The sequence below is a fragment of the Alligator mississippiensis genome, chromosome 5, assembly GCF_030867095.1.
Source record: "Alligator mississippiensis isolate rAllMis1 chromosome 5, rAllMis1, whole genome shotgun sequence".
NCBI classification, from domain to species: domain Eukaryota; kingdom Metazoa; phylum Chordata; order Crocodylia; family Alligatoridae; genus Alligator; species Alligator mississippiensis.
The window spans coordinates 98,733,091-98,759,364 of NC_081828.1; the positions used below are offsets into that span (position 1 = coordinate 98,733,091).

The window sequence follows — 26,274 nt, forward strand, 5'->3', positions numbered from 1 at the left end:
GTAGAAATCATGTGAATCTAAAAGAAAATGGGGCTTGTCCATACAGTGTTTTTCTGTAAATGTTTTTGAAATCTCTAGAGTCTGTTTCTTAAAATCTTGATATTCCCCCTTCCCCCTGGCTTTTTTTTCTTGACGTAAGTTTTGCAGGGTATTTCAGCTGTAGGGCTTTAAATCATATCAAGATGGCTTGAAAACTCCATTCCCTGGATGCAGCCTTTTGCTTCACAGCTAAAGGATGCATCTAGTGAGTTTAGCCAATATAAATGGCCAGAAACATAGAGAAGCACAGCTGAATTTTAGAGTAAATGGAAAACTCCAACCAAAACATAAGCTGCTTCTACCAGTAATGAAGATGCTAGATTCATGAAAAGTTACATACATGCAGTGTTGCCTAATGAAATAAGAAAATAAGTGACATTCACAAAGTGAATGTTTGTTTGTTTTCCAGGGGAAAGTGTGTTTGCTCTTATAAAGAAAATATATTAATTTGAAATTTAGTTAAACTTCTGTGACCTATGGGCATGTGGCCTCCAGTTAATCTACAGATGAATAAATCTGACAATCACTGAGCTGTTCCTTGCAGCAAAACAAATATTGCATATATATGTTAGATTTTTTTCTGAGCATCAGAACAATATGTCAAAGCACTGCTACAGTGGACAGAATGGGCAGGACACAGTTTATTAACAATGGGCAATGATTTCCTGAGATAATACTGAAAGCCATAGTAAGTGCTTTACAACTGTGGCCCAAGAATCTTCAGTTGATCTGGAGTGAGTAAAGAAAACCTGACTTCCTGTTAAAGTAGGGTATGATACATGTGCCTAAATTGTGATCTGTAGCAGTCACTGTTGATAATGTGTTAATCCTAAAACTAAGCACTCCTAAGTGTTTAAAAAGCTTAAAATTCTAGTAAGTACTATGTGCTACAGATGCCAGAGGACAGACAGCCTTAACTTTCACTAGAGAAGAGATACTTGCTTGGATCAAATCTGTCCAGATGCCACTGGAGAGGCTGGCACAAAATATAAGTCAGGGCAAATGAGGTGAAAGCAGCTGAACATCGAGAGTGATTTTTATTTTTTAAATACTCCTCCCTACCCCATGTGAATTTCTTTTTAGTTCTAATATTTCTCTAACTAATTTGATAACTTGAGACTTGACTTACCGTATTTACTAGAATCTAAGGTGCCCTTCCCCATCAGCATAAGGGGGAAGCTCCTTGTCTTAGATTTGCATACAAAGTGGAGAGAGGGGAGCAGCTGCTAAGGCTCAGACCCACAGCTGCCTCCTGCTCCCCGCTCTGCTTGCTCTCTGCAGCTTCTGCCCCGGTCTCCCCCTTTACCACCTGGCCCAGCTCAGCTCCAGCTTGGGCTTGGACCATATTGCCTCCCGGCACAGTGCACATGGAATTCTGTCCCCTGCCTGGCCAATCAGCAGCACTAATGGTGTTTTGTGGCCCAGCAGGAGCTGAGCTTTCATGTGCTGCGCTCCTGGAAGGAACAGAGTCCAAGCAGCTTCTGATAGTAAAGGTGGGGTGGAGAAGGGAAGAGGCAGAGATGGGAGTGGCTGGTGGGAGAGGAAGGCAGTGGGGAGCTGGGCTTGGGTGGTGGGGGGTGGCAGGAAAGTTGAAAGGGGAAGAAGGGAGGGAATAGAGAGCAAAGGGGCCACCTGACCCCCCCAGCCACTGCCTTCTCTGCTGTAGCAGTTGGTGGTGGGGAATGAATTTAAGACTGCTTTCTGATGCTTAAGATTCTGTACCTGGAACATTGTATCAAATCTATAATTTTTCTGTATATAGCATCTAATTATTGGGGGGTCATCTTGGATTTGAGTAAATATGGTAATATGCCACATCTGACTTTAAAGTTCCCTATGGGTCCTTCTGAGGTTCAGCAAGAGCTGTACTTTTAGTTTTAAACTGGGATGCATCTTAAGCAAGGGGGGGTCTTCTTTTTCTGAGTTGCTATGCTTTTAAATGTCCAAATGCAAATTCAGTATTGGAGTAGACTTCTTACTACACCTCACATGCTTTATCATTTGCTGCTAGGCAGTCTCTTTTGTAAAATGCTCTTCTTATCAATTTCTTCTCTTGGGAAGATCACCTGTCTCATAGGAAAGGGGCAAGTAGCAAATGTGATATACCTTACTACAGTGGGGTCCCTCAGAGGTATCTCCTGGATCCAGCACAATTATATTTTTTGTTGGGGTTTCTTTTTCTGTTCTTTCTTTTTTTTTTGGATGAGTACAATTAAACAACGATGCCAAGCAATGATGCAAGTACTTAAAATGAAAAAAAGGCAGTGAAGACCAGCATTCAATGCTTCACTTAGAAAGGAGATATACAAAATGGGAATTATCTGGCCATTAGAATGGCTGAAAGGGAGTGGAGGCTTCTTGTGGATCACAGATTAAATAAATGAACAGTGGGATGTTGAGAGAAAGACAAAGCCAGACTTTGTTGTGAAATACTTTAACAAGAAGGTTGTATGCGAGTCATAGGAGGTAATAGTTCTTCTGAATTACTGGATGCTACTGAGGCCTCAGCTGTAATACAACAACCTCTTTTGGGTGCTGTGCCTGAAAATGTAGGCAAATTAGTTAGAATCTAAAGGACCACAGTAAAAATAAAGAGGGTAGAAAACATGAACTAGGAGGAAAGAATTGTTTGCTTAATGTGAATAAAAAAGATTGGATAGAACAATCATTCAAAGCAGACATCTTTGAAATAAAAGTTAGTTTTAAAAAAAGTGCATAACCCCAGGGGTCATTCGATATTCATGTCATGCATGGGCAGGAGAAGAGCGATAGCAGCCAGACAGGCTTAGGTTGGGTATTATGAACAGCTTTCTACTCATTAAGACTGTAAAAGTATTATAACAGGTTGCTTAGGGAGGTGGCAGAACCCTTGTCATTTGAGGCTGAGAAAATATTTCAGAGGCATCTGGGAGGGATGGTCTAGTATACTCAGTTGGACGTAGCCTCTTAGGTCCCTTCCAGCTCTACATTTTTAAGCTTGTTGGGTTCCCAGGCTGAAGAATGCAATGGTGTCTGCTCATAGCACAAAGAGGATTTTTGCAGAACTCTCCAAGTAAGTTCTTTGTAGAGTGTCAAAAACTTCCCAATTATTATCTGTATGTGCTGGATAGAGCATAATAGCTTGGAAAAAGCAGGGCCAATGGCCTATCTCAGATTTACAAAAAATATATTAAATTTAAATATTGAAACTATAAGTAGAAATGCAGTGATGATGATCTTAGTGACATTCTAAGGATAAATGTTTAATGTATTCCCTATATCAGAAATATTAGCTCCCGTTTTAGAGCCTATATACTAAAGAAGGGGAAACATAGCTAAAATTGCACCTTCAGTACTACTGCTCACTGGCTACTGTAAAGCACTATGGAGAAATTTAGTTCAACTGACAGTCTGTCACCTGTGTTTCCCCTGTGTACTTGTCCTCTAGCGAAATAAGCCATGTGCCAAAGGATGATGCATACTGCACTGCAGTCTGCCTGTATCATGGCTTGTTTATTTCAACTTTCTGCCCTTTGCCATGCTGGTGAATATGTGCATGCATGCAGACATACCTTCCAGTGTATTGCAGGTGTGTATTAGGTATTTCAAAACTAGTAAATAAGCATTTGATCATACTTTTCTATTCTATTAAGATGAGTCTTGACCAAAGGGCATTGTGATTGAGATTGTATTTTTGAGCAAAATTCTGTCCTATTGCATATTGTTGATGGGGAGGGTTTGTTTGCTTGTTGAGGATTGTTTGCTTTTTTACTCTTTACTGCTCTGTCTTACTAAATTTACAGTTTGAATGGAATGTAAACCCCTGAAACAGTGTAACTGCACAGTCTTTCTCCTCATTTGGAAACTGCTGATCAGTTGATGTGAAAATACAATATTGCAATGACTGACTAAATGCCTTCTTGCTGAAATGTTTAGCAATGTTTAACTTAGTTATTGCATTTTGATTGAAATCCTGCTGAAGGATCCAGGCAATTAGTAAAATAATTGAGATCTTTGGACAAATCAATGAAAAAATAAATTCAGGTATTGGAAAACTACTTGCTAGTTTTCAGTTAATATTCATTATGTATGTAGATAGTTGTCCTGTTCAGTACATTAATGTCCTTCTAGCAGTCTTTATATTTCAGTAATTTGAGAGTTTTGTTTTCTTTGGTTGCACCTACAAATATATTTACTCCAGCCTAGATTTACAGTGCAGTAAAATACTGCACAGTAAGGGTTTTTGGGTATGTGTCTACACATGCAGGGATTATGGAGCAGATTTGCTCCAAGATCTCTGCAGCCCTGCAATGCATCCTTGCCACCACCGAGGGAAGTTGGCAGGCAGCACCGGGCCAGGAGACAGCTGTCCCTAGCTCTGTGGGGCTGCCTGCTGCTGGGTCAGGGAGAATGTCCCCCTGCCCTGACAGCAGGGAGCTCCTGGCCCTGGCTCCCCGATCAGGTGCACAGGGTTTGGAAAGAGCTGCAGGGGAGAGACAGCTACTTCACTGCTAGGTGTCCCACTGGTGGATAGGGGCATAGGCCTGGGATCTGCCCCACCCCAGCAGCTCTTTCCAAGCTCCATGCCTCAGTCAGCCAAACAGGGCACAGGGCTAGGACGTGCCCCTGACCAGGACAGTTCCCTGCCAGCCCCAGGCTGCACAAGTAAGTCTGCATGTGCAGCCCAGAACTATCTGGGGGCTGCCGAAAACAAGACAGTCCCCAGCCACCTCCAGGCAGCACGTGCTTCCCTGCCAAGCGTGGGGCTGTCTGGGAACCATCCCGGTCAGGTGCAGGTCCCAGCCAGCTCCAGGCTGTTCAGGGACCTGTCCCCATGAAGGGAGCTTCCAGCCCTGCCTCATGATCTGGGAGTGGGGGCTGGAAGCTCCTTTCTGCCAGGGGACATTGTCTCCATCCAGGCACATGGGGCAGGTGCTGGGGAGCTTATACCCCACCCAACTCTGTGAGCACAGGCTGGGGAGCTAGTCCCCATTCATTTCCCCTTCCCCTCCCGTGCTAGGCAGGGAACAAGCTCCCCAGCCCCCACCATCAGGGAGCTTCCTAGTGCCAGCTTTACAACCACGGGGTCACTGCAGGGAGATGCTTATCTCCCAGCCTGAGCTCTGTGATCTCAGGGCTGCTGGTGGGAAATTGCTAATCTCCCAGCCCAAACACCATAGGGCCAGTGTTGGGAGACGCTTATCTCCCAATACTGACTCCACAAGTCGGTTCTGGGAGATCCTTATCTTATAGTGCCAGCTCCATGCTGTGAAGCCGGCACTGGTAGATAGGGGTCTTCTAGAACCGGCCCCACAGTTGTGGAGCTGTCACTGAGAGATAATGGTCTCTCAGGCCCCCACTCCCCAATCGCGATGGTTGCGTGGGAGCTGGAAGATAAGGATCTCTTACCCCTAGCTCCCCGATCAGGATCTTGGAGCAGGGGGCTTGGAGTGGGGGCATAGTCTGCCCTGGCAGCAGGCAGCTCTCAAGGGCAGGGAGCTATCTCCCACCCCCTGGTGGGCAGCTGACAGAGCAGATTTTGTTCCAAGTTAGGCCTCTACGCAAACACTATGGCTCCATTACTAATGCTGAGTAAATTTACTACTTGAATTTGCAGGTAGCAAATGTATTCATTATTAGGGAGGTTTACTGCAAAGTAAGCATGTGCACGTGTAGACGCACATGCTTACTTCACAGTAAACTATGCTAATGCGAAGTTAAGTGTCCTGTGTAGACATGGCCCTTAAGTAGCATTTCCTTTTTATTGTTTTCTTGATAATTGTTTTTGCTTTGCCATAGAAATTTGGCTCATGTATATGGAGACTTCCATAACTTAAATGGTGGAAGATGCATTGCTGAAGGAAAATAAATTAAGTTTTGGACAAAACCTACTGTTCTTGATTCTGTAATGGCAGTGAGTAGCTGCACACTTAACTTTTCAAGTTAGATATTGTGATCTGAATTATGCTTTTTGTCAGACTCCAGCAACTAACCATTTCAAGGTTTTGGAACCTAATGTTTACTTACTCATCACTGTTTTGGCATCTAAAATTATAGGCTGTTGTGGTAGTAAAACTGACATTCCTTCAAGCCTAGCCAATATGACAAAATTAGCTGACTTCTTGTAGCTGGTTATAAAAACATTTCATCCTGTACAACCTTAAAGGTGCTCATTATAGGATAACTTAAACAAATTCCATTTTTGCTCGGATCATTATTTTTTCTTTCCTCAATCAAGGCCGTCTGGTAGTAACTTTTCAGGTGTTGTAATCATGCCTGTCCTAGATGAGGTGTTGAATAACTGGGTTGAACCCACTCCAACAAATGATTTTAAATACATTTTAAAAATTCTATTTCCCTAGTCATTTTGCTGGTTTAGAGAGGAAATCTAGCTAGAAGACTTCATCAGATTGTATAAACTAAACTAAATTAAATTTAGTGGAAAGTATTCTAATTCTGTGTCTAATCTGGGTTTGCAGAAGTATCAGACTTTAGAGTAACAGATGGGCAACATTTTTGTGCACTGAGCTGTTTAATATTAAGTAGAATTGAGGGAAGGCACCTATGCAGAATGTAAGGACCCTAATGGTAATAGAAGTCTCTGTCACTTATTTTGGAAGAACAGTATGGTTTAGTGTGTGATAAAGCTTTCTTTGAACAGTGTTAAAATTGAAATCCAGCTTGAAAAGAGCCCCTCAATATTTTCAGCATTGCAGAGAAGAAGAAACCCCAGAGGATGTCATATAGATATGTTATGGTGCTTGACAGACTAGTATAAGAAAGTGACAGAAAATAAATGGCTTCTTTTGGTTAAGGAAGAGGTTGACATTTATAGTTCTTGCAAGTTTGTTGAACACTTGATTTCTTAAGGTGTTTACTGTTTATAGCTAAAATGTGTACATAGTTATAAAACAAAAATGTCAGAATGCCTACAGCAAATATTACAGCAGGGAAGGCCAACCTGCAGCATGTATGCCACAAGTGGCATGGGCAATGTCTGTGTATGGCACTTGGCAGAACAGGGAGAGGATATGTAGTGCACTAGGAGATAGTTCAGGAAGCATAAGGCAGAGTAGGTGATTGTGGGCAGCAAAAGCAAATCAACAGATCTGGACGAGGAGGGGGATTGTAGTGGCCCTCAGGGAGGGTGTGGGGCTAATGCCTGTTAAAAAGGTTGCCCTCCACTGTTTTAAGGGTTTTTTTTCTTTTGTTTCTGAATAGCCTGCCTCTTGCTGTTTTTGGCTGGAGTTCAGTGCTTTTAAGTCTGGAAGCTGTTACCTTTGTAATTTGGAAAAGTTGTAATACAGGCAGTCCTCGACTTACAGCGCTTCAAGTTGCACCTTTTCACACTTACAAAGTTTATAAATTGACACCCTGTTCCAACTTTATGACTTAAGTTGTGACTTTACAACACATGATCCAATGCCACACCACACCAGCGAACAAGTGCATTGCCCGTCTCCCTGGAGAACATCTGTCCAAATGTCCTTACGCAGCTTCTTTAAGAAAGCAGCCAAGACTCCTGAGAAGACTCCAGCCAAGAACCCTTCAAAAAGTTCAACCAAGAGCCTTTCAAAAAGTTCAGCAAAATCACCTCAAAGAAGTCCTTCCAAATCAATATGATTGCTATTTACAATATAAATACATTAATGTAGCTGTATTACTCATCTGTAATTGATTGAGTACAAAATTCTGGGTTATATTTGGTGAAAATAGGGTATCGGGCCTTGGTTCAGAAATCAATCCCCCATTTATAACATTGTTTCCTATGGGAAAATAGGTTCTAAGTTGCAACATTTTGCCTTAAGACTTGGTTTTCAGGAACCAATTGTGTCATAAGTCTGAGGACTGCCTGTACCTTAAAAAAAAGAAGGTAAATCCTTGGAATTTGGAGGATGGGATAGGTTTCCTTGGGCATGGTCCTCTGAATACAGATAGGCTATATAAAACAAATGCTTCCCAGCCATACTTTGCATCTGGGAAATTCTGAGTATCTGAATACTTTTCCTTACATGCATTTCACAAGCTTGAACACTCCATTCCCTATCCTGATCATGGCTTCAGAGCTGAAGGATGCATCTAGTGTGTTTAACCATTGTAGCTGGCCAATAAAATGGACAGGCACAGCAAAGATTCAGACTAAATAGAAAATGCCAACCACTTACACTGGCAGACAAGGTTCCTTGGGTGAATTTGATATCTTTTATTAGACCAACCCAAATAGTTGGAGAATAGTTATTAAGCAAACTTTCGAGTTCAAAAACTCTTTGTCAGGCTAAGGAAGTTTCAGCAGTATCAAATTCACCCAAGGAACCTTGTCTGCCTATGTCCTTAGACCAACACGGCTACAACCTACACCCCTGCAACCACTTACACTGTCACACAAGATGAATCTTTTTTAAAATGTACTTTTATTTTGGGGGGGTTTGAAGTACAGTGGGTTTGTTGGGTTCAGACACACTGTACTTTGCAAAAACCCCAAAACCCACTGTAGTTAGATTTTCAGCTGTTAATGTTTTATCTTCATTGCAGATGATGGAACTAAGTCTTTTTTGCACCAGTGGAGGATCTTGTACCAAATAAAATATAACCAGTAAATGTAAAGCCAGTTGACCTGGTTGTCAAAGCTCAGCACTGATAACAGACTGTTCCATGGATCTAGAGTTATAAGTTTTTATATGGGTTTTTTTTAATTGTTTTCTCTCTCTCTCCCTCCGCACCACAGAATGTGTATGTAAACATAAACCGCATCATGTCAGTGGCAAATCGTCTGGTTGAGTCAGGCCATTATGCTTCTCAGCAAATAAAACAGATTGCTGGTCAGTTGGAACAAGAATGGAAGGCATTTGCTGCAGCTTTGGATGAACGTAGCACCTTACTGGATATGTCCTCTATCTTCCACCAGAAAGCTGAACAGGTCAGTATGTGGGAAACGGCCAACAAAGGCCAGCAAACTGAACTTAACTTTTTTTGTTTTTTTAACTGAGATTTAAAAGAAACCAAGGAAATGTGGTTTTAGCTCCAATGTGAATAAGGCCAGAAAGGGAGCAAAGAGACTGTGTGACAGACACCTGATTTTTCCAATTAAGTGGAATAATAGAAAACTTCTCCACAAATGAGGTGGCACCAGAAGACAAGTGCAGCACAGGAAACAAAATGGAGTGGAGAAGCAGACAGTGGGAATGCAGGAATAACCTGGACTCTAATTTTGCAGAAGACAAAATAAAAAAAAATTAGGGCTGTCAGTCGCAGTAATGTGCACTACTAACACTTTAATTGGTTCTTGCATAATTTTTTTTTAACACTTTAATCGTGTGCATGGTTTTGGAGTCAGTGCCTGGCAGTGGCGATGCGTAGGGGGTGCATGTGGGTGCACGTGCACCCCCTGAGAGTATCGGTGTACCCCTTGACTGGCCACACTCCCTGCTTAGGTGATGGGCATGGGGGGCAGGCAGGAGTGCCTGTGCTCCCCCTGCGAGCACTGGCTGGGAAGTGGGAGTGCCAGATGTAGGCCCCACCACTTCCAGGAGCACTGTGGCTGCTTTTGGGAGCAGTGTGGCCGCTCACCGGATGGTAAGTTTTGCTCCCCCCGGTCAGCAAGGTTGGCCTCAGGGGGACCTCCTTCCCCCCGGTCACTGGCTGGTCGCTCAGTAGGGGGATGGGGGGCACATGCCCCCCCCCGCCCGACTAAGGTGGCACCAGTTGCCCATGGTGCCTGGGCTCCGCTCCGCCACCTCCGGGCTGCCCGGTGTAGAGGACCACAGGACAGCCCAGGTATAGACTCCAGGTGGTTGCAGCAGGAAAGGGGTGGGGCATGCATAGACACACATGAGTAGCTGCAACCTGCAGCACCGCACTAATAAGTCTGTGGAGGGGGAGGGGAAGGGGCAGAGGAAAGGGGAGGTGGGGCAGATTGAGGCCCCCATGGTGAGGGAGGGAGTGGGGTGGGTGTTGGGGCAGATGGGGCACCAGGGGGCAGGTCATGGAATGGAGCCACAGGCGGCTTGTCCGGGGGTGCGGATGACTCCCTGCCACTGTGCACCCTGGGGAGAGGCATAGGGGGCACATGTTCCCCAGATTTGTGCATGGGGCAGAGGTAGGCTGCCTGCTGCAGGCTGGGGCTCTGCGCCCTGCTGCCTTTGCCCCCGGAACCACACCCTGCCCACACCATCCCCTGCCTGCCCAGCAGTGGGAGGCACAACATGGCGTTGCGCAGCTTCTGGGGAAAGGGCTCAGCAGGGTGCAGAGCCCCACCCTGCAGCAGGCAGCCTGCCTCTGCCCCCCACACAAATCCGTGAGCATGTGCCCCCCATGCCTCCCTTGGGGGTGCATGCAGCGGCAGGGAGCTGCTGCCCCCCTCCTCCCCCGCACCTCTGGATAAGCCACCTACGGCTCTGTCCTGTGACTCATCCTAGCTCCAGGACCCCATTCGCCCCACTCCCTCCCTCATCGTAAGGTTCTTGATCTGCCCTTTCCACCCTCTCCCTCTCCCCACTCTCCCACTCCCTCCACAGACTTACCTGCTGTGCACTGTCTGTATGCGTCTGCCCGTCACTCCCAAGCTACAGCCCCCCCCAGCCCTGCTGCTTCCCCTCGCTTCTGACCCACAGTACCCTGGTGTGAAATGACTTCCCTTCCCTGGACTCCATACCCTACACATACACTGACCCACAGCCCCCCACACCTTCACAAATTCCCTCTCCCCACCCCCTATACACATACCCCTCATCCACCCCCCTAACCATACAAAGTACCTGCATAATTTGGAGTTTTTCAGGGCATTACTTTGAGTTTTTAGGTATGTGATTAAAACTATGATTAAATGCAACTATTTTTTTAAATTGTGCAACTAAATGCAATCAATTTTTTAATCATTTGACAGCCCTATAAAAACTAAGAAATTTAAGAATTGATAACTTCACCCCTGAATTTAAGAGAAAAAAATAAAATACAATGTTAGTGATTCCCACCCTTAACTTTCCCTATGTCAAGTGTAGAAGTCAGTGTGTCAGTATGTAAGACATACTGTAAAAGAGCGTACTAAGAAATAATGCTCTTGCTTGAAATGAAGTTAGATTTACAGTTCTTCCTTAAATCTGGGGGGCTACATGAGGTAGTATAGGGCTGTTCACTGAATGTCCACTAAGTTTCCTTTGACATAAAATGATTTTTCCTAGCTTTGGGCCCTGTAACAGGGGGGCCCTCTCTGAGCCCATTTCCCTGTGGCCCGCCCACCTGTTTCTGGGCTAACCACCCACCTTCTCGCCTGCCATGCCTTGATGATCATTAATTAATTTGTTAATTAAGCAGGAGGCTGCCCACTTCTTGCCCCGATGCCAGGGGGCGCTGTCTGTGGCTCTGTACCTCCCCTACACCGCAGCCCATGCTTCACAGATGGCATCCAAATGTTACTAACATCACCAGTCCCACTCTGGGCCCCAGAATCCTATTGTTTGAACCCTGGATCCGTCCATTCAGGCGACCTATTCCACCTTCATTCTAGGCTGCATAGCTCCCTGAGCTGCTTCCCCCTTACAGGTGTGGTTCCCCCAGGATCTTTGGCTCTACTGGCCCTGACCCCACCTCCAGGCCAGTCAGAACCCCAGGCCCTCAGCTCTGGGCATTCCTTGTGGTGGGCCCTTGGCCCTTCGACCCTTCCGGTCCTGGCCTCAGCATTGACCAGTCAGGGGATGTCAAGACAGGTTTTTTTGAGTCTATGGCCCCACTCTTTCACTGGGGTCCACCTTCTGAACCCTACAAGGGGGTAACCCACCTGGTTGTGGGAGCTGGGGTTAAGGCGCCCTGACCCGCCTTTCACTGGGGTGGTAACTGGCCTGGCATTTCCTGGGGGCTCCTGCACCACTGAGAGCCCCACCAGGTCACCTACTCCCGGCAGGGTGCAGTTTTAGGACATGCCTAGGACCAGGAGCCTCCTGACTATCCCGTACAGCTCCTCCCTTATCTCCAGTGTGTTCCACGAAGCCTCACAGCCAGATGATATTGCTGCGCCCCCTAGCCAGCAGCAAAATGCCCTGCTTATCTAGGCATCCTTGAATCTAAAATGGCTGCCTTAATAAGGCACCTGCTTGGCTTCAGTCCTTAAAGTGGCAGGCACAAACAGTGCCCTGCCACAGGCCCTCTAACACTTTAATTAATGGTCATAATCCATGTGTAACCACTAGCATATTAATGCAGTCCAGAGAGAAACCAGCATGAATAATCTATATCCCTAGGTTAATAGTTTTGATCACTTCAGCATGTTTTTCTCCTCCAGGGAATTAGATACTGCCTACTTGGCAGATGAGTGCTATTGAGTCATCCATGTCTATTCTGTTACTTTGTAGGCTGTTTTTTATCTTATGCTTGTGGTTTTATTAATGGGTAGCCCTCGACTTGCTAAGATGCCATTTTAAGTATGTTTGGTCATTCCAGGAGATATTCCTCACTTGTCCTCCTGTCACACCATGCTAAGTTCCAGAAAAATTCACTCATCTGCTTATTATATTTATTTGTTATTAGCAAAATATCTAAACTGAAGCAACGTTTTGAGAAACGGGAAGTAGCAAGGTTTAGCTGTCAAAATCTGGGATAAGACTAATTGTTTTAAGGTTTATTTATCTATTTATTGATCTGAGAGAGTTGGATTTAAAAAAAAAATACAGCTAAAAAATGTTGATAGTGTAAACTGAACAGTGTATTTCTAGTTTTCTATCCGTACCTTTGGTCTGAGGAAACTAGTAGTTAAACTTTGATAACTTTTTGTTGCAAGTGGACTGTGTTCTTGTTTAAGGAATAGCTGTTGACAGTTCCTAGCCTGCAAGTCTCAATAGGGAAAGACACACAGAGTTTACTCTTCACACATCTGAAGATACGGTTATTCTGGGGTGGTTTCAGGTATTTGATAGGATCCGTGTTATTGCACTGGCATGCTTTCTTCCCCCCCCCCAACCAAATTTAGATTTTTTGTTGCCTCAGTGCTCCTCAAGACATTCATCTGCTTTAAATAAACTTAATTGAATACACCCTGACACAAATATCTTACTTTAGAGAAGGAATATCTGTTGGAGACCAAGCATCACGGTCACAGAAAGGCCATGGACACGTTCATTTGTAGTGTTACGAAGTGCTTTACCATTTTGGAGTGCTACAAAAGTGTTCCGTGCTGAGATCTGTAGTGAGATTATCTATAGGTTCAGAGCTGGCTGCCTGGAGCACTACAAAGCTGCTGCAAAGGCATGCTTACTGCCCAGCAGGGAATAGGTATTTGTGCATTTGCTCCTCCTTCCCCTAGCAGGGGCCTGCCAGTGACCTCAGTCATTGACAGCTTACCGTCTTCCCTGCTGGGGAAAGGGAACTGCAGGCAGTCAGTAACTAGCCAGTAGCTGTTGCTCTGGTCTGCTGCTCCCAGACTTGAAGTAACAGCTGGCAAAGACTGCTCTTCTCCGCGCCGCCTCCCACGCCACTACCACCCTCCCTATCTGCAAAAGTCCCATCTACAACAGTGGCAGGGGACATGTAGAGCCCCCTGCCACTCCTGTGGGTGGGAGGGGGGGCGAACTTTCTTTCACAGCTGCTGCTCTGATCTGAGAGCAGCAGCTGCTGGCTGATCACTGACAGCCTGGGGCTTCCCCTTGTCAGGAGGGGAGAGGGCAGGCTGTCTTGGACAGTTGCTGCTCTGGATCCTGGGTACCTGCCACAGACATCAGAGGTTGTGTTTGACAGCTAGCGCTTCTATTATTGCAGCACTGGAGAACAGCTCCCTGCCCTTCATGTGGCCCCTTGCCACCCTCCTCTGGTCACAGCATCAGGCTGTCACAGAGCCCACAGCTTTCCCTCCCTGCCCCCTTGGAGGAGGAAGGGAGGAGAGCAGAGGACTATGTTTGGAACCCATCTGTAGAACTATGGTTTTGTGGCACTGCCAACTGTGTGAATGCATGTGCATGATTGTTTTTTGTAGCATTAAAAGGGTGTATATATCACTACAAATATAATATGTGTCCAAGACCAGACAAACTTAGTGCTTAGATCCTGGCAAGTTGGGATGGTGTCTTGGCTTATTTAAAAATGATTGTTTGCTCTCATACTTTCTGCATACACATGTGAATAGGGAGAAAACTAAAATAAAACTGAGAGAAAATAAGTCTGCTGTGACTAATTGAATTAGTCCCCCTTAATTGCTGTGTCAGCAGTGTTGATTTAACAATTAGTTGTGATGGATTCTAATATTCTCTCTCTAGAAAAATTGGCTGTGGTTTATTGACCTTTAGATGGACAGTAGGGATATTAAGGGAACGGACTGACTTTTAATGCTTGAAAATAGGAAATGGCTTGCTTTGCATATAGGACTTCTCTAGTTTACATGAAAATTGGATTAGGTTTTTATTTTTTTTAGAGCTTCCATATTTGCCTACTCTTAGGTTTATACCCTCATGTGCTTCCTACTGTGAAACATAGCAAAACAGGTTTAGGACTTGCTTTCACAAGTAAGTTATGTGTTCAGTAAGTTAGAGCATGACTTATACTCACATTGGCAGAGTGCCCACAGTATAATAAAGTAATTGATTCTCAACCAGGGTACCACAGCACTCTGTGGTGCCTTGACATCCTTTCAGGAGTGCTGCAGGGAACCATACCATATTAACAGTGTTAGGTGGCCAAATATGTTTAACAAGACTAACACCAGAGATTTCAAACGGGAATTTATAGCATTAAACTCATTCTGACTTATTGGTCTTTGTGTGAACTACTCCCAGAAATGTAAAACCAAGGATGTAGTTTCAGGTAGGCTTTGAAGAGAGGTCATATTCCAGAAACCATTTAATCTGTGAACGCAAACAACTTGAATTTTCCAATTTTGTGTCCCCTCCCACCCCTCCCCCCCCCCCCCCCCCCAAAAAGAGGAGACACCACCATTAGCATAAAAAAGACACACCTGTAATGTCATTTCTTTTTCTTACTGACAGGGCCCTACCTCAGGTATAACTTGAAATAAAATGTGGTTTCTTGATTTCTAGTACATGAGCAATGTGGATTCATGGTGTAAGGCTTGTGGTGAGGTAGAACTTCCATCCGAGCTACAAGATTTAGAAGATGCGATTCATCATCATCAAGGAATATATGAACATATCACTCTGGCTTATTCTGAAGTAGGTAGCTTATTTATTCCGTTACATTGCTGGCTTTTTTTGTAGTACATGCAAGTAATAAGTATTTTCTCAGGTAAAACAACACACCTTTTTTCCAAAAACCAGCTGCTGGAAATTGGAGCGCAGATCATATATGAAGAAAGAGGTGAGAACATTTTCTGCTGCTTAACTTGCAAAAGCAGAAGTCAGGTCTGGGTATGATTCACAAGAAGCTCAACAATGAGCCAGCTTTGCTCCTTAGCTGCGGCTACTCAAGGTGTTTATACATGTGCTTAGGGAGTTGGGGTGGGGGGGGGAGTGCTAATTAGAGTGGATCCCAGAGCTGCTGTAATTAAAGCACCCAGAGCGTCCTGTGTATCAGCGTCCCTGCACTGAAAAATGGCAGCAGGAGTGCTTTAACTGAAGCTAATTGAACAAATTTTAGTTAAAGCGCCCTGCCACTATTTTTCAGTGTGGCGACGCTGGTACACATTACACTGGAGTCTGCTGGAGCATGATAATTACCATGCTTCAGCAGACTCAATTGAGTCTACTCTGACGTGCTGTAATTACAGTGCATTGGAGCAGCCTCGCTGCACTGGTATAGGCACTCTCAATTACTAGCTACAAGAAAAGATCTTTTTTTTGTTTGCCTTTCAAAAACAAGGTGCATATCTTATTCTGGGGCACACTGTGTGCAAGAAAAATGGTATTAAGGTTTCATCATAGAGAAAGAAAAGATGAGAAAAATAGCAACAAAAAAGATTATTGTTCCTTTAGGTGTGCAACTGAAAGGCAAAGTCTCAGTCTTAATTTTTTAAGTTCTGGCTTTTTCTAATCTTTGTTTCAAACTTTTTAACTTTCTTGCTGGTTTGTCCTTGTTTTCCCCCCTTCCCTGAGAAGAATTTTCAACCAACAAACTAAAACCAGAGTGCTTCTCTTACAGGTTGTTTGGGGCCAACAGTTCAGACATTATATGAAGTATGAGGGCCTTTTTAAAGAGGCATTATTACCTCCTAATAGCATTATGATTCCATCTTTAAAAATAATTAGGTTGCCAATAATTCTTGAAATTCCTATGGAAAAAGCTCATACTAAATCAAGCATTTAAGAAGTTAGAAAGTATTACTTCAAAATTATTGAAAGAGAACTGAAGTTGAAGTGTCATGCAGATATTACTTGACAAAACATAATCAGCACCCTGGTTTTGACAGCAGCAGAAAAGCATTGTAAACTAGCCTGCAGCATTCCTAAGGGAAGCACTTCCCATGTTTTCAAGACTCAATCTTAGGAGACAGAAGTCAGAATTTAGGAGATGGCGAATGTATTAAGAGATGAGCTATAGACTGTAAATCCCTAGACATGTTAAAAATGTCACACTACAGATACAGCAGAATGTTGAGTCACCACAGAAATATAGTGTGACATGTATTTTCACATGTTTAAGGCCCCAATTCTCTGTTTGTGTGGGAGGGGAGGGGGGAAGCAGCTTGCAGAATGGTGCTACCAGCAAGTGGAAGCCGTTTGCTGACTCCGAGCATGCCGTGCAGCAGCTCCTTCCTCCAGAAGTTGCTGGGAACAGCTGAGCACAGAAAAGTGTTGATTGGTCATCAAACCAAGACTTAAAGCACACCCAGCCCACCTTTGCATGGGACCGCAAAGCATGCTTATTCTCGGCTCTTTCCAGAGCCCCATGAGTTGGTCTCTGAACCCAGAATGGATTCAGATTGCCCCTGTGGCCTATGACACCCATTCTAGTACACTGTGGAGCTGTTGTGTTATCATCATAATCTAGGACAAGAGTCATGGTTTACCGCTGCCTGTGCAGGCTGGCATGCAGCAAATGCACATCAATGAGGAGAGAGTCCATGCCCTGCAAAGACAAATCTTCGAGCTCTGCTGTCTGCTTGTGTCCATTGACACGTGCCTGGTGGATGAGAATAAGGCCTTAAAGCATGCAAGGAAGCCAGACTGCCCTGGGACTAGTTGCAGTGTGTGCCACATCACTTCAGGGCTCAGGACACAAGCTGACTGATGGGAACATATCATCTTGGGGACATGAGACAGTGATCAGTGGCAATAGAACTTCTGGATGCGATGTGCCCCTTCCCATGAGGTGTGCAAGGAGCTGGCCTCCATCCTTGAGCAGCAGAACCTGAGGATTAGACTCAGGAAGTCTGTCACCATCATGATCTTGAAGCTTACCAGTGCTGCCAGCTACCAGTCTGTTGCTTAACAATCCCCTGGAAGTTTTGACCCGATGAAACTCATATCTTCATCTTGTGTCCCCATCCACCTCCCACGCCCTCAGCTTGACCTACATGAACAGGAAGAGGTTCTTCATCATACTATAGGGTGTTGTGGACCATAGGGACCAATTCATGCAGATTGGTGTTGGAGGGGGATAGGGAAGTTCCATGAAACCAGTGTCTTCTGCAAGCGTCTGGGATGTCACTGATGGCATGCTAAGCAGAGGGCCCAGGTTGGAAAAACAGTGACCTCAGGGCATGCTGTGAGGTATAGGAACCTCTCTTATCAATGGGAAGCAGTGAAAACTTTATGACTCTACTGTTGGAACTGTCTCCTGAGCAAAACTGCTGTTCCTTTACATCCTGGATGGATCTGTCCTTGGATGCCAGCATATTCTCCTGCTCCTTACCCAGGAGTAGTTGGTACCTGGGGAAGAACCTTTCTTCCCCCTCTATCTTTTTAGTCACTCACATCCTCGTTATTTTGGGCAAACAGTAATGTCATACATGTTCTGATGCTTGACCAAGTAGTCGGCCACAAAGATGAGGGAGAGCTCTGAGTAGTAGGTAGCTGTCATCCTCTGGGTGCCTGTCACATGGGTTGCAGTGTTGACCTACCTGTACCTGGCTCTGAGACAGTAAGGTAACTAAGGCAGTGCACCTAAGGCAGCAGCCCAGGGCCCCAACTTGTTGTTGGGGGCAAACAGAAAGATGACAGCTGCCACTGTAACCACAACAGCCAGAAACTCACTGCCTCCCATGTGCTACCACTGTCCTGGATACCCAGCTGCCATGTTACGGTTTGCTTTGAGGACCTTTGTTTGCAACCAGTACTGCTGCCAGTTTTGCATGGGGCCCTGAGCTGCCATTTTATCAGCAAACAAGGTTCCTTGGATGAATCTGTCTGCCTGTGTCCTTAGACCAACACGGCTACAACCTACACCCCTGCATTTTATCAGCAATGCATTCAAACATGACTCTGTTAGTGCCTGTCCTCAGGGACCACTGGTTTTCCTCTTTACCCCAGATAGCATGAAGGTTTTGCATCTGCCAGACTCCAGTTGATTGCCCACCTGGCTGAGGAAAGAAGTATTAGCATGGACATTTGCCCCCAGATGACATGTGCTGCTGCTGAATGCACTTGTGCAAGCCTGGAAGGGTGAACGGGGCAGGTGCAACCTGCCCGCTTGCCTTCATGCTGGGCAGCACTAGGGGTACTCACAAGCCTCTGCTGCCCCACCCTGAGCCTTGTAGGCTTCAGTGACAAAAAACTGTTCCCTTGGATTTGACAGGGGGTGTGGGTGGGGGTGGGAAGCAATGCATTCCAGGATGCTGGAGGACCAAGCTGGGCTCTGTATCGCATTAAATTTGTTGAAGAATAGTTAACCATGACAAAGAAGCATAAATGTGTGCTTTTTGTTATGCTACAAAAGCTGAATATGGTGTGACAAATGTAATGTATGTTGATGCGATTCTAAACTGCATTAAAATTAATTTTTCCAATTTCCCTTCTATGCAATCTATCAGAAGCAAGATTAAATGGGTCAGGTTTTTCCTCCAGGTCCTTCAGTGTTCATAAAAACAATGTGCTGTTGGGGGAAATATTAGCAACTTAACCTTAAAGATTAACCTGTTCAATCAAGCTCCCTCTATATGTGCAGGTAAAGGTACAATTGGGTCTAATGCATGATCCATACAATTGTGCTTCCTGCCATGCCACACATGCAGGGCAAGAAATAAGGTTGTGGGATTGCACATTAGATCTAGTCACGCCTTATTGCTGATGTAGGGGGAGCCCAGGATGGGCTCCCGCTACATTGGTAAAAAGCAGGCTCCCACAGCTGGACATGCTTCCAGCCACAGGGGCCATGTACAGCCAGGACCAGGAGTCCTGTGTGAGTTTCACACTGGGCCCGATACACCCCTGCACCTGAGAGCCCTGTCAGCTGATGGGGCTCCATTTCAGAGGAGACCCTGCTACAAGTGCCAGTTAAAGCTTGATAGCAACTATCTATAAAGTTAGTACCTATTTTCGAGATCTAACTTTATAGCTGGTTGGAGCATTTAATGGTGTGATAGCTACTTTGCATGTGTAGCTGATCTTAAAGTAATTACACAATTAACCAGGTAATTGTGCGATGCCTATAATGTATAGAGGGGATCTCAGTTTTTGGTGATGCTGCTATTGGTGGTTCACTAATAGGAATAGTTTTTTGGCCTCAGACTCCTAAATTTTGTGATACCACACTGTACTTCCTGTCCCTGTGTACTAAGTGTTTCAATGTGTTTGGAAACACATTGACAACTCATGATATTGGTTTGTATTTAGCTTTCTTGCTTTTTGTTTATATTTTGGTAGGTTGCTTTTATACAGTCTTGACAAGGTAAGCACATGTTACAGAATGAAAATGTACAAAATCTCACTTAAATTGCGTTGGTCTAATAAAAGATATCAAATTCACCCAAGGAACCTTGTCTGTCACTTAAATTAAGGCATCTTCTGTCAAGGTAACTTAAAATTGTCAAATGTTTGCTAACAAACATCTTGCACTGTATTGTAAAATTCAGCTTGGGAATACTACAGAAATAAATGTTGTGATGTACAAATCCTGCTGGTATTGTACATTCCAGATGTTCCTAGTATTGTCAACATAAGCACAGACCTGGGCTTAATGTAGTAAACTAAATGAAATACATACCAAAAAGGGGTCTAACTAAAAGCAAAGACAAGTTTTAACAGTGTAAAGCTACTTCTTTCAAGAGGCTAAACATTCCCACAAACCCTTATGGAGTGGAGGGTGGGAAATGACTTGGGAGATATTAGACATTAGATTAATTTTGTGTAAAATACAGTATCTTGATATCACTTAAATGGCAAACTTCTTAGAAGATTTAGGGGAGCCTCAGCATTATGTCTTTGAAACAACCTTTTTAACACCTACTTTATTTAAATTTTCGAGATAAATTTTCCTGTAAGGGAAACATCTAATCCATTCCTGTGAACTTCTTCAGTTACTGGGATAATATCTTCATAGAAAAAAGGAAGCTAAAGCTTGATATTCCTGCTCACCCAAGTGAGTAGGAATATCAAGCTTGATATTCCTGCTCACCCTGCTAAATCATATTTTTATGGGAGTGTGCAAGGTGGACTTGAGTGTGATTTCATATGTGGAAAGAGCAATTCAGATTAATAACAGAAAAGTTGATTGAGATTCAATAACAAAAATATAGCAAGGAAACTGAAGCACAGAAAAAAACCCTTAAGTTCAATTACTGGACAGCTGTTGGTGTTGTTCTAGTTAGTGTTTGCTGTTGCTTGGTGTGTCCTTAGCTACTGAAAGTATAATGCTTTTAGTGGAAGATGGAGAACAACTCCCTCCCTGCCCTTGCCCCCCCCCCCTTAAATTATTAATAGAAGAATGCATTTCTGGGAGGAGCTATTTGGATGTGAAATAGTGGTCCCCAAATAAGACCCCAAAGGTAAAAAGTGAAAAAAAGTATGTTTGCACAATTTTTGTTGAGGGCCATGGGGCCATGGAGGTATCATCCCCTGGGATGTTGACTGCCTTTGCAGTTTAGTTTTCATGAAAGAGTTGAGCTGTTCCTGCTTGCCAGTCATAAACAGCCCTCCTTCCACAGTGGTGCAGTCTGTTAGCTCACCTGATTCCATTATACAAGTGACAGGATCATATTTGGAATTAGTCTTTGAAAATGAATTTCTTTAATAGCTTAAATATGTTCAATATTCATTCAAACCAACTACTTTGTGGTCACTGCTGCTTTTCAGCAGCTTGTGAAAGTGAAAACACAACGTTTTGCCATATTAATTAATTTTGTTTCCACGTGATTCACATTGAAGAATCATGATGAAATTGATAAATTTTACTGGATCTCTCTTTGCCATAAATGTCAGTATTCAAGTGGAGTAATATGTCATTTTTCAAAATGATTCTTGATACAAACACCCTGGTTCAATTTATTGAAGTAAACAAAAAGCAATCGTGCAAGTGTTAAGCATGATAAAACAAGAGTCCTGAGTTAAAGCTATCTCTGCCCTTAATTCTCAGTTACATCTGAGTTAGCAGGCAACTCCTCAAATAGTCTGTCTATACAGGGAAGTTGGGTAGCATAAATTAAGATGTTTGTAAAATATGTTACAGCATGTTTCAATACCTGGGTAGGAGAGAGGACTAATTGATGAGACTTCTTTTAATGAAACAGTGTACATAACTGTGTGTGCCTATATGTTCATTAATACATTTTTGCTACTACACATTAAATTTAGTACCTGTAATGTGAGGTATTAACTAAATGTGTGGTAGGCCACCTAATGCACAGTAGTGAAAGCGCACACAGTTCTAGTGACACTTAATGTGCAGTAGCCTAATTTTACTGTGTACTAGCACGTGACAATGTAAAGCCACTGCACTTTAAAGCGCACATCTAGATACACCCTGTGTTAACTAATAAGCTTCTAACAAAGATTATTCTTCATTCCTTTTGGTTAGGTGAGTCAAGATGGGAAGTCATTACTTGATAAACTTCAGCGACCTTTGACTCCTGGGAGTTCTGACTCACTAACAGCCTCTGCTAACTACTCCAAGGCAGTGCATCATGTTCTTGATGTCATCCATGAAGTATTGCACCACCAGCGACAGTTGGAGAACATCTGGCAGCATCGGAAGGTTCGCCTGCACCAGCGGCTTCAGCTGTGTGTTTTTCAACAGGATGTTCAACAGGTTAGTTCCAGTCCTCTCACATCAATATTTGTGAACCCACATTGTAATGAAACTGGGACAATTAAAAAAAAAATAAATAAAAAAAAAAGTAAGCCTTTTTAAACTAGGAAATCCAAACATAATGGTAACAGGTATAAGTAGGCTGTGCAGAAGGCATTGAAAAAGTGTGTAAAAAGTCTTGTGTTAAAGATCTACAGTTTAACTGAAATGCTTGAAATAGGATGCCTGTAAAACGGGTTGTCAACCGGGGGTATGCGTACCCCCAGGGTTACTTAGAAAGGACATAAGGGGTACGCGCAGGCCAGTGGGTGGGCAGGAATGGACTGAGCCCCAGGACGCAGTGGCAGTGTCTTCCCTGGCACCTTCCCATACTTTGCTTACCCAGGGGAGGGGGAGGGGCGCGCCGGGTGCTGCTGGCTCCATGCAGCGCCTCTCCACCCCCCACCTCAGCTTGCTCTGTGCCCGCTCCCAGGAGCAGGGGCGAGGGCAGCAGTTCCTCTCTGCAGGCCACACACACACCACCTGGCGGGTGGCTGGTGGTGGGGGTTTACACGCAGCAGCTGCCACCACCAGTGTCCTGTGCTGCTGCTGCTGCCGTGCCCCTTGCCGCTTTCCTGCAGCCGGTCGCACGTTCAGCTCTGTGGGCTGCTGACACCTTGCATCTCTCGTGGCGCCCATCAGCTGCCTGCGGAGCCACACATGACCGGCCACAGGAAAGCAGCATGGAACGCGGCAGTGGCGATGGCAGCTACCGCATGTGAGGCCCCCACAGCGCGTGTGGCCCACAGAGGGGCACTGCTGCCCTTGCCTCCCCGGCCCTTCTCCTGAGACCAGGCCTGGAGACACATGCCCAACCCCACTTCTTGATCTGGCTCCCCACAGCCCCTTCCCTCTTCCCCCACTCCGCCCCTTCCCCCCACACACATTTACATGCTGGGGGTGTCTGTGTCCGTCTGTCCCCTGCCCACCCAGCCGCAGCAAACACATGGTGTTGCACAGCTCTTGGAGCAACGGGGTGCAGAGTCCAGCCTGCAGCAGCAGCAGCTGCCTCCACCCCACACACAGATCTGGGGGGCACATGACCCCTGGACCTCTACACAGCAGAAACTGCCCCCCAACATTCCCCCTGGACGAGCCGCTCTCGGGTTCACGCTCCGCACCGACTGTGCAGCGCCTGGCCCTGCTCCTGCCTCAGCCCCACTCCCTCCCTCACCACGGGGGCCTCAGTCTGCGCCCCCCTCCCCACCCCATCCCCCCCACTTAAAACCAAGAAAAAAATATTAAGGTGTACAAGAGCTGAAACTCTGAGGCAGAAGGGGTACACTTGTTAAAAAAAGTTGAAAACCCCTGCTGTAAAATGTCAGAGCCCCAAATACAGAATAAGTAGTACCCACTGTTGTATTGATTGGAATACAAAAAGTAGTGGCAATACGTTTTTTTTAATGTTAAAGTGCCAGTAATGAATTACTGAAAATAATCTAGTGATGCTTAACACTGTGGTTCATTTGCACTGAACCGTGGCTTGAATTGAATACAGCTGTTGAGTGAGAAGCTGAATCAGACAACAAGGTTTATCTTGCCTACTTAGAAAAAGTGCTCTGCCATCTTCAACTGTTCCCAGTAAGTCATTCCAGTTTTAAGAGCTAGCTTATAAGCAAGTCATTAAATCTTTGAGGTTACTTGAAACTTAGCTACTACCAATATAATGCTGGAAGCATTATATATGCTTTGGTCAAAGTAGATGTTGATTTAATCTTACAGGTTAGGAAATGGATTTGTACAGACTGATGTTTCATTAATGCTGCACTGGTAGCCAAAATCAGAGTTTAGGTTGCAGGTGGAGACTGAGTGACCATGAGGTATATTTTGACCTCTAGACAATTATTTCCTTTCATTCATGAATTGAACAGACCTTTCTTGGTATCTGTGCCATGTCAGTTGAGATGATACGAAATTCCTAGTTAGGTGGCAAGTATTGGTTGCTTGATGAGGTCTACCAGGCAGTGCTGTGGAAACAGCAGGGCATAGTTTTTTGTTAACCTGAGGTAGCGAGGTGAGAGGGAAGTAGTCTTTGGCTATTGTTTGGCACTTGCTTACAAAAGGTAGCAGCCACATCTCTTAGAGAAAGTTAAGGAAGTAGTGTTGTTAAATAACAGAGTAAAAACATCAGGAAAGTTACTTACTTATGACCTTGTTTTTGAGGAAATAACTTTTAGAAGCTAAACCTCAAATCTTAAGGAGGTTCATAATGAAATTTTGCATAGTTGAAACAAACTATTACATATTTTAAAATACTTACATAGAGAGCAGAGCCTTCAACTACAGTGATTGTTCCTTTTGGTTCGGTTAGTCATATGTGTGCTAATTGGTTCTAAAAGGTCAATGCCATTGCTTTCTGCTGCAAGAAGATTGTAGTTTATGTAACAAAGTTGCTTAAATACCAGTATCTTGTGACTTGGGAGTTAAGTTAGTGTGCAGATTATGATGTGCTATAATTTCTTGCTGGTAATGAATGAGACAAGGTAAGTCTTGAAGGTGAAATGCATGTGAACGTGTGCCATAAAACACTTTACTACTCTGCTTGGCTCTCCCATATACTGCAAGGATGTCAGAAGTTCATTCAGTCAAGCAACTGGCTATGTGCTTTATGTGTTCAGTCAATTTTCTAGTTGTAGAAAAAAATGTAAAGGGAACTATGCTTTTGAGAGACATGAAATAATTGTAAAGGTAGAAAAATAAATTTCAGGTTTGTTTAAGTTTGTTTTGTTGAGGGCATTTCTCTGTCACCTGCTAATGTAAGGTGAAGGTAATAAATCAGTCTTCTAGTAAAGCCAAATAGCTGTGAGCTGTCAGACAAAGTAGAAGAGGATCATGGAAGTATCTTAGTAGAAAATAAAGGTTGTACAGTATTAGTCAAAATAAAATTATTATTGTTAGTAGTACTTTCCTATAAGATTTGGAATTCAAAAAACTGTCAGCAAAATGTCATTGGTTAATGAAAACATGAACAGAAGCATCCATGTTTTTCTGAATGGCCTTTTTGACCTTGCTGGGGTGGTAAGAGAGAACCAGGATATTTCACAAAGCCTAGTGCAAATCCTAGAAGAGGATTTCAAGGAGGCTGTAGGGTTATGAGAAGTCCTACATGGTCCACTCTGCTTTAGAGGAAGAACAGGACTGTTGAAGATAATGAATGAAGGGAACCTGTTCCTTTTTTGTGACGCTGAAAACCTTTCTTTGAGTTTATATTTCACTAGTTCTTCAGAGGGTTACCTCCAAGTAATCAGCTGTGTTTTTTATGCCTGATTGAGCTTTTGCATTGGTGCTTTCAATTTATAACTTACCTTCCGTTAGATATTTAAGCCTTGTAGCCTCAGAAAATAGTCAGAAAGTATATCAATGAAGGTCTAGCTAGCTTAATGAAATATCAAATTCAGAAAGTCTCAGTATCATAAATCTGAATTTTCTGTAACAAACAAATAGTAGTTGTTGCAGATGAAACTTACAGTTATACATATCTTTTAGATAAATAATAACAAAAACTGAACAATTAACTTGAATTGCTTTGCTGGGTAAATACTTGCACATTGTTTTTGTTCATTTCAATCCATTGTATAAATGATGATTTGAAAATGTGGTTCCTATGATCTAAAGTCAGAATGTATTGTAGCTGTGATGGTCTATGACTTTTATGAGAGGCAAGCTATTCCCATGAAGATCATGTTGAAGCATATCAAATATGCTTAATATCATGAAAAAGTCAATGCAGCTCAGAGAGATCCTCCTCCATGATTTTTAAAGATTTGAAGAAAAAATCAATTTTTAGTTCCTGAAACTTCGTAAATGTCTTGTTGACACCTTTTGATTACGCCCTATGGATATTATTAGCAATGATATAGGATAATGCAGATGAGATACTTATTCAAAATTGTGTGCATCTATACAGGTGTATGCAGACATGATGCATGATGACAGGGATCCTGGTTTTCTCTGTTTAAAAATCGCAAATTGTCTGATTCCCTCCCTCCCTCCCTCCCTGAAAAACAATGTTGCAATTTGCAAGCTTACCAGTGCCTCAAGGCACTGCCTGCCTGCCTGGTAGCAACAGGGGGCACATCTCTGCACTGCTTATAGAAAAATCTC

At 44.0% G+C, this 26,274-nt stretch overlaps 1 protein-coding gene across 5 annotated transcripts in view; it reads left to right on the forward strand.

Moving 5' to 3' along the window:
* TRIO (trio Rho guanine nucleotide exchange factor) overlaps window positions 1-26,274 on the forward strand; it is a 533,872-nt gene that overhangs the window by 274,672 nt on the left and 232,926 nt on the right. For all 5 annotated transcript variants that reach the window (XM_019483906.2, XM_006266316.4, XM_014593806.3 and 2 more), the window contains 3 exons: window positions 8,744-8,935; window positions 15,033-15,164; window positions 21,901-22,131. In XM_019483906.2, coding sequence (XP_019339451.1) covers window positions 8,744-8,935; window positions 15,033-15,164; window positions 21,901-22,131 — 555 coding nt within the window. The remainder of the gene's footprint in view (window positions 1-8,743; window positions 8,936-15,032; window positions 15,165-21,900; window positions 22,132-26,274) is intronic.